The sequence below is a fragment of the Dermacentor silvarum genome, chromosome 7 (genome assembly GCF_013339745.2).
Source record: "Dermacentor silvarum isolate Dsil-2018 chromosome 7, BIME_Dsil_1.4, whole genome shotgun sequence".
Classification (NCBI taxonomy): domain Eukaryota; kingdom Metazoa; phylum Arthropoda; class Arachnida; order Ixodida; family Ixodidae; genus Dermacentor; species Dermacentor silvarum.
This window is the reverse complement of record NC_051160.1, coordinates 53,461,425-53,470,467: the sequence shown is the minus strand read 5'-3', so window position 1 is coordinate 53,470,467 and position 9,043 is coordinate 53,461,425. Positions and strand designations below refer to the sequence as shown.

At 44.4% G+C, this 9,043-nt stretch overlaps 1 protein-coding gene across 1 annotated transcript in view; it reads left to right on the top strand.

The window, feature by feature from the left end:
* The first annotated feature begins 3,816 nt into the window (after window positions 1-3,816).
* The window catches only part of LOC119458028 (medium-chain acyl-CoA ligase ACSF2, mitochondrial-like), a 29,324-nt gene continuing 24,097 nt past the window's right edge, over window positions 3,817-9,043 (top strand). The window contains exons 1-2 of the mRNA XM_037719818.2: window positions 3,817-4,091; window positions 8,844-9,024. Coding sequence (XP_037575746.1) covers window positions 4,009-4,091; window positions 8,844-9,024 — 264 coding nt within the window. The 5' untranslated portion in view covers window positions 3,817-4,008. The remainder of the gene's footprint in view (window positions 4,092-8,843; window positions 9,025-9,043) is intronic.

Below are 9,043 nucleotides of genomic sequence, written 5' to 3'. Positions count from 1 at the left end.
ATAAGCTCATCAACCAGCGGTAATTTTCACTTGCTTGTGGCAGCAATTTTCAGGGCCACAAAGACAGGTTAAAAGGTATGTGCATGACGAAATTGAGGGCCAGGGAGATACGTGTAAGTGGTGGCGTAAGCATGGTGCCCACTGTTCGCTCAACTTGCGAAGAGGTGTCTGCCGCTACCAGAGTAGTGTGTCCAGTGAGCGGCTCTCTTCGGTGTCTCTTTTCGGTGACACCCTGCTGCATGTCACAGGAACTGTGACATGCAGAAAATGCTGCTGCCAAGGACAATACATTCTTGCTAGCAAGTTATGGGGAGAAAAGGGAAGAGAAAAATTTTAATATTTTAATCCAAGTAAAAAAACCACGTCACTTTATGGGAAAAACTAAAATCCCAAAGAGCGAGCCACACCTTTAAAAAAAGAAGGCTTTTGTAACTAATAAAACGGAAAACTACAATAATTGTTTTTTCATACTGAAATGTGATGCAATTGACAGAGATCTTTTTCACGGTAGCGGTGCCAGTCCTGCTTCTGAACTGCCCAGGACAAGTGCCTGTCCTGTGTAGTTCATGTTTACAAGTCAGGCTGGCGGTTACGGCACCCAGACAACATCGAAGGACAAGCAAGGAGACGACCATCGCAGGGTGCCTTGTGATCGTTGCGTGGTTATCCCTGGTGTTCCTGGCTTCACTGCATGGCTGCTGCAGCAGACGTGCTTTGTTATGAAGCCAGAAACATCTTGTGTTTCAGCATTGCTCCTGTGTGTGCAATGTTAAAGTAGCACAGCTGTACTTTGTTGGGCTCTGAACACTTCCCCCCGTTGCCCAATACACATTTCCAACTTTTCTGTCATTTGGCGTTAAAGCATATGAGGAGCCACAAAAGCTGAAAGCATCACTTTGGACAACATTTTTTTTTCCCAGCGGATGAGGACAGAAGGAAGACATTGACATCACAATGTTATCCAAATTAGGAGTAAGCAGATATGGCGCTACCATAAGCTACTTGAAATGAAAAGCGGCGCGGGTTTTGTGAAAGTTTGTTTATAATTTCAGCGTTCGGTTAATCGTTTGGATATCTCCGCTACTAGAGATTGTTTCAATAGGCAAGTTTAGACTTTTATTTAAATTGTTTTAGAAGCTCTCCGACATTCTAAAAGTGCTGGTTTGCAGGCGCATAAATTTTTGAAACTTTGTTTTTCTCGATATGTCGTTTCTTTAGCAGGTAGACATTTTTGGTTGAGATACGCTTGCAACGTCAATCCATGTCATTTGTTTGAATCCTATAGTGGCATGCTTGAGTACGAGTTCACTTTGCGGAAGTGTTTGCGAGATTTTTTATTTATTTTTTCTTTGAGGGTAAAGCGCTTTATTTGAAGGAGCCGTTGTGTAACCATACCTGTAGAAATTGTTTGTACCGTTCCGTTAAAGCGTGTCTTGCGTGGACACAAAGTAGCAAAGCGCTGGTGTGTGTCTCGCGCGTGTATTTAGAACACGGCAGCATTTTGAGTTTCATTTAGTGCGTGGACTATATGGTCCACGCACTAAATACGCATATGACCTTCCATATAGTCTAGAAGGTCACGCGCAAGTTGTGCCAGTTGATGAGCGACGCTTCTGCGCGAGTTCGTGACAAGTCGTGTTCTGTTTGACGGTAGTGCACTTCTTTCGAGGCACGTTTGGCAGGTCGCGTTCTTTATTATTCATTTCTCTGAGGATACTTTGGAACAACTTTCAGTTTCAGGAACGTTCGGTTAGGCAGAGTGCAGTGTTAGTATCTTCCGATCGTGGTAGAGGCAGACAAGTTTTAAAGTTAATTTGATGTTTGCTTTCAGGAATCGAGAAAGGCTAGCTAGCATCAGTGTTTTCTTTTTTTTTTTTCCCCGCAGAGATATGTACATAGTTTGCGTGAGTTTCCATTAAACTAAGACGTTGTTTTCGGATTTCGCGAGTTCTCAAAATAACGCTACCGTAATAACGCTGTATCAACCAGGCAATAGAGAAATCTGCGGAGTACAATCAACCTCTCTATATGGCTTTCATAGGTTATTAAGAAGCATTTGATTCCTTTGATTCAGTAGAGATACCAGTAGTCATAGAGGTATTACGTAACCAAGGAGTACAACATGCATACGTGAATATATTGGCAAATATCTACGAATATTGCACAGCAACCTTGGTTCTCCACAAGAAAAGTAGAAAGATACCTATCAAGAAAGGGGTCGGGCAAGGTGAGACAATCTCTCCAATGCATGCTTAGAAGTATTGAAGCTCTAAGCGGAAGAAATGGAGCTGGGCAGGCCATGTAGGGATAGGAGTCACAGAATGGATACCGAGAGAAGGGAAATGCAGTTGGGGACGGCAGAAAACTAGGATGGAGTGATGAAGTTGGGAAATTCGCAGGCGCATGTGGCCATATCGCTCAAACGGGCTTGAGGTCGGGGCGAACATTCTAACGAAAGGTAACTCCACTAGCTAGGCTACACTGACGCCGGCTATCGCATCCGTCGGTTGTGTCGGGAGAACGTACGGGTTGTGCAAGCTAGCTTTGCAGCTGCCGTCGACGCGCGCTTGACCAACGATATATATATGTAAACCTTGCTTAAAAACATAAACCAGACAGATTGCTGACGTTACAAACAAAGCTGACTTTCTTGTTCTTCTGCTTCTTCTCTCTCTCTCTCTCTCTCTCTTTTTTTTTTTTTTTTTTACCGACGTGCGCTAACTAAAGCCCCTATATTTATAAAAGTAGCGCCATCCACTTCCCTCCTCCTCTGTTCCACTATCGCGCTCGGCGCGACCAGCGCGATCGAGGCGCGATATCGACAGTGGCGCCGCCTGCGTCGGGCCTGCCGTGGCAGACGACAGCTAACGCGCTACCAGAGGAAATCCGAGGAAAACTTCGATCGCGCCCTGCGGAGACGTTTTTGAGGCGCGATTTTGCTTCGTCAGTCAGTAACTGGTCTTAATAATGCCGTTTTGGAAGTAGCAATGCGACGATGCGAGACGGCGCAAATATCAAGTGTGCAGCAAGCGTTTGCGCACGCCGGATGGTAAACAAAAAAAGCCTTTTGCCCTCGCCTTGTCGGTTGCGGCAACTTAAGGCGCAGCAGCATGCCATCACAACGAAGTTCTTGTCCCTAACACGTTTGATCCGTTTGTGCGTACAGCACTTTCGTCGCACAGGCCCGAGAATGGCAGTCGGAGCGCGCTGGAAAGAAAAAAATATACAAAAGCGCGACGCGAACTTCCACGTGACACGGATTGGCCAATGGGGGAGCGGAGGAGGCTAGAGCGACAGGAGGCGGCTAAAAGGGCGAGGAGGAAGCGCCGGGGTGAGAGCGGTGGCGGCAATATCTAAGAATGGCGCTACTTTTATAAATATAGGGGTTTTAGCGCTAACCACGTAGGGCGCCACCGCGCGCGCGCGCCTAACCCCTATCAACGCGCTTTGAAGAATGCCGCCGCCTCCTCGCACAGCACCCTGTCCGAGGCCGACGCCGCGTGGACTGTCGAGCCGCCGGGCGCTGGCTGCGTTTGTTTACGATCACGCTCCATCGCCATTTTCGCCCGAGAAGCGTCCACCGACTGGCGAGGAGCACAACGATAGCGGCGAACACAGTCGGCGATCGTCGAATCTGATCAGCGGCGAAAGATAAACAAGTGCACGTGTTTCAAGCGGTGTAGGCGGCGCAGCGGTCGAAAAAGGAGCGCGAAAGAGAGGAGAAACGAGGAGGAAGGAAGGCGGAGGAGGAGGAGGAGAGTGTCGCTACTTTTTATATATAGGGGTTTTACGCGCGCCCACATGCGGGCGTCCGGGCGTCCGCACCCATCAGCTGACGGTGACTCCTATGGTGACTCCTCGCCGCGTGCGCGCTCGGTCAAGGTTAACAAGTGGCGTGTGCAGTGCCACCGCAAAGTTGTCGTAGAATTTCACAGCTGAAAGTCTCCTGGGAAGTACGTGGCAGCGGTTCCTCGACATTCAGTCGCGGAGAGCGAGTGTATTACGGCGATGGCTATCACACTTTTGACAGCTCACCGGCTTGCCGTGCGTGCCGTGGTTGTTGCAGAACGCTGTCGCCGACCGCTTTGCAGGTATGCATTGATGCAGCGGTTCGCGTGTCGTTCATCGGTCGAAGTTAATTGAGATAGACAGAGGCCGGCGCATTGTATGTCCTGTTTCATCATCGTTGCTGTCACGGAATGTCCGGTTTGTTTTTCATCTTTTCTCAGCAGCGGTGACCGCCACGTACGTGTGTACGTGTGAGACGGTTATCAAGGTAAAGTAAGCTGCAGCTGCAAAGCTGCAGAATCAATTAACAGCGTTTGTACGTGATATGATCGATTGAGGTATATGTGAAGGGTAAATTATAAACTTATACGGGTGTCACACGACCGCGTTTGATCGTGATCAAAAGTGCGCCGTGTGAACCGTATCCAGGGGAAATGACGCCCTGGCCCCTCCCCCTCTTGCCGGCTTGATCGCTCAGACTTTACCACCGAATATTCCTTGTGTATTTTGGATATTTAAACGCCAGACAAGGCTATGCCCAGCAGTCTGGATGTATGATAGACAGTTATCCTGTTCAATCACTGAGGCAGATCCGTACATTACGTAATTAAGAGTAAACTTCAGCTCGGGGATCGTTTTTCTCGGCATGCAACCACTGACCCAAATTTGATGAGGTTTGTTGCATTTAAAATAAAGCGTTAAAATATAGTGAGTGTTGGTTACTATTTTTTTCTTTAGGTCGTCTCAATTTTTAAACAAAAATTGCCAGAAATCGCAAATTTTCTGAAAACGAAACTATGAAGTTTACAAGCCCGTTTCACGTGGTGCGATTTTGTCTGCGAATTCGCACTAGTCAGCGATGAGAAGTGATATCACAATTCTGTTAAATGCATCAAAAGCAGACAAGATATGATGTATTATACATGGCTCTCGAACAGACCACGAATATGTGAGTAGAACTTGTGCAAAACTCTTGTAAATAATGTAACAAATTCACGTTCGTAAGATATAATTTGACATATACAATTTGTCCGCTTTGGATGCTCTCATAGATGTAGTTTACAGAACTGTGATATTTGTTCTAGGTGCAGAGCTACGCATTTGTAAACCACGTGCTTCTTTTTTTTTTTTTTTTCAAACATATATACCAATTTTTGAAAATGTAATAGAAACAGTCGGATCCTAAATCGAAATTACGCTTCCATCAGTCACTAGAATTTAACTTTCGCTCTCAAATGAAACAAATTTCATTAAAATCAGTCCAGTGCTTATCTCAGAAAAACGTTTCTGCGTTTTACATGTTATTTGAATAGGCGGCATCGGAGTTGGGGTCCGAGCTAAAGCTTCTTCTCAAGGCAGGGCTGTAAACACTTTTTTGCTTTAATAAGTGATGTTTTGTACGTTAATTGCATGTATGAGCACTAGTCTGGGCTTTAATTTAATCAAGTTAGTAAAAAAGTGAGTACATTATCTATGTTCTCTTGAATGTGTCAGTCATTTGTATTATCTCAGTTATACAGTGATGCAGCACTCTTGCTTGTTGTCCAAGGTCCAAGCCAATCACCAGTGGGAGGGTCTTCCACCCTGTGAACAGCTAAAAACACCTTTAACCCTTTGACTGCTCCCGCAGAGTATACTTGTTTTGGATTTTCAGTGCATTCCCTGCCTCTTTAGAAGAAAGTCACGCAGAAAGGAACATGGTGTGTCTGTTGTGCCATGTGTGGAGAGGCCATCTAAGCACATAAGACGCGCCAATTAAATTTCTGATAGTATGTCAATAGTTATTAGCGCAAAGAAACGCACAACACGAGAGGAGGCACCCAGGACACAGCGTGTGCCTTCTCTCGTGTCGTGCTTTTCTTTGCGCTAAAAACTATTAACATGCAATACCAACTAGCCCACCAGTCTCTTGCTGACAGCAAGTGGAGCAAAATTTTACAGTGCTCTGTGTCGGCAGAGTTGCCATGGCATATGAGTGTGGCAGTCTGGCAGACGAAGAGATTTGTTAACTGTTGATGAACTCTGCATCGGAAGAAAGCAACGACAAAGAACCAGCTCCTATGTAGCATGAAATGCCCATGGTACCAACACGCAAGAAAAAAAAAAAAAAAACCTGACAGGGGGCTCAGAAGTTGGAAAAATACGTAGCAGTCAAAGGGTTAAGCAAAATAAATATTAAAGATTATCCATTTATATCCAGAGAGCAAAATGAATCTATGCAAAGAACAATTAATTGACTATGCAAGAACGATGAGCTATACTGCTAACACCATAGGCTAATTGGCTAAACATTTGAAACCTTATTCTTTTTGTCCATGCATGCACACATAAATAAACCCACGCGTACATTCACACGTATATATGTATGTATATATACATACCATCAGCATGAATTGGAACGTGAACAAGAAAAAACTGATCACATGCCACATGTTATTTTATGAGAGTGTGACATGCAGTCACTACATACACAGCTGGTTTCTAAGCACGGAGGAGGCTCAGACGTATGCTTTGAAGCCAAAATTAAGCCACGGTTACAAACGCATGCGAACGTGGAAACACGTCAATACACTCTAGTCATGTTCTACTTTTTTGCATTTGAATGTGCTGATAGTACATACAGTGAGCGCCCCATGTATGCTTGAGGGCTCCCCTCGAGCATAGGGAGACATTTTAAGCACTGGATCATCAGAATTCTTAGTGTCGCAGATTTTGCTGTGTCCGTTGTTATGGAAATACATATTTATTTTGGTAACTAATAAGGTTAAGCTTTCACGGCATTTTTTGGTGATGCATTTACAAAATCATAAATTGTTCACCAAGAAAGCAAAAACATGTCATTATTAGGATATGTGGATAGAATATGGTTCTGTCCTCGTGTTTCTACATAGGTTATTGTGTAGGCAATCCTTGACCAATTACACTGGCACCATGGCCATATATTGTTCTGCGATGCTGAGCACAAGGTCTCGGGTTCAATTCTGCCAGTGGTGGTCCCTTTCAAGTGAGGGAAGAATGCAAAAGTGCTCGTTTACCTATAGTTTCAGGAGGCCGTTACAGTACCCCTGTAGTGAGTAGTCAAATCTCTATATAACGAACCCGGATATAACAAATTGTCGGATATAACGAATTGCATTTGAAAACAGTCTCGCCAGTGTCAGTGTGCAGCGATTATATGCTTATAACGAATATAGGATATAATGCATGTATCTTCCTGTCAGATATGACTTCGTTATAATGAGGATAATGAATTCAGAACCTACCACTGCATTCAGCATCACAGCCTTTAGCTTTGAGATGTTAAACCCCATCAATTAGCACATTTACACAGATCAACTCAGATGATCACATGATGCACATGATGATGCCATTTGCCTAGGTTTGTTCCTATAAACAATTCTGCTCTAGTTCTTGGTATGATGCAGTTGTCATATTCAGGTATGAGTGTGTACAGAGTTGTTCTCTGCACAAACCAACTTTCTGCTTTTGGGACCTACTAGATTTTGTCCAGGTTCATTTCCTTATATTGTCGCAGTGGCACTGCTTTCACACTTAATATCTCAACTGTGGCTCTAATTTTATTATTCATGTAATATCTTCAAAAGTAACATTGTGCTGGGTGGGAGTTGAAAGTTCAGAGTCTCACCAATTACGATTGCTACAGCTGGTTGCTTTACATCAGTTGGGCCAAGTTCATTACAAGACTGTAATGTAGTTATTAGGTCACAGTTATGGTTTACTGCCTGTGTGCAGTCACCTAATTTTGCCATTGTATATGCATTTTGAAATAGTTATGCGTACTTTGTTTTATTCATTTGTTCTGTAAAATATCATATTTTTAATCACTGATGGTGGCAGGTTGTTCCATGTCCACGTGGGTGTTCATGGATCAAGAGTCTTGTGTGGTGGTGGTTGTCTCGATCAATTATGTAACATGTTTTTTTTTTTTTTAGGCTTGTTAAGTGCATGTGTAAGAGGCATGTTGTGCCAGTCTATAGTGGGAAGACATTGCTGCCATTCTTAGAAATCCACTGAAGAATGTTACCTGTACCTCTGGTTCAATCAGTCTTGTGAAGTTCTGGTGACCATGCAAAAATAGTGCACCATCAGATAGTGGTGTAGCCAAGACTTTATTCAGGAGGGGGGGGGGGGGACGTGCATGGTTTGCCCCCCCCCCCCCCCCCCTTGGCTACATCTCTGCCGTCAGAGGCATTTATATAATAAGTGTGTGGAACAGGGTGGGTTAATTTGGTACTGATTCATTCTGTAAAACTTAGAGAAGAAACATGGGTGGACACATGCTTTGGCGATCAAAGGGGTGAAAACTGCTGAATTATTGAGGTGAACGTATATGTTACAGAGCTTAATAAATGGAACATAAACCTATAAGTTTTGAACAGGGTAGATTGGTCTTGATTTATTATGTTACCTATTCATTCATTATGGTACCGATAGTTGCCCACACAGGCTTCATGTGTATGCCTGTCTTCTGCCCGTCGTATATATCATGTAAATATATTTCCAAGCGCCTTTTCTCCCCGTAATATTTTGGCGCATAGTGCGGGTTTTTTCAGTATCAAGACGGACTTATGATACTATGGTAACATGTGGTACTAGTACTGGTGGCATAACTATGTAGTATCAGAGGCATAAATATATAACATTGAAAGTTAGTTGGCTGTTTTACTCTATGAGGTAACCGAGAAAAGGTTGATGATTCGCAGGTGGGAGTGCTATGCGTGTTTCCTTTCCTGGTCTGTCATTGTATCTCTCGTTCTCTGTCTCTACAGCAAGGAGATCAATCACATTGGGTACCTCTTATTTTGTATATGCAGTCAGCCTGCAGGACACAGGAAGCTACAGTCCAGCTACTGGCTCGAGCCATGCACCAAGCCATTGTCCGAAGATACTCTTGGCACGTGCATCGACAATGCGGCCCAGAAGTGGGGAGACCGCGTGGGGTGGGCCTTTGTCCACGAAGGGAGGCTCTGCACTTACGCTGAATACAAGGGCCAGGTTAGGGTGCTTGATTGTT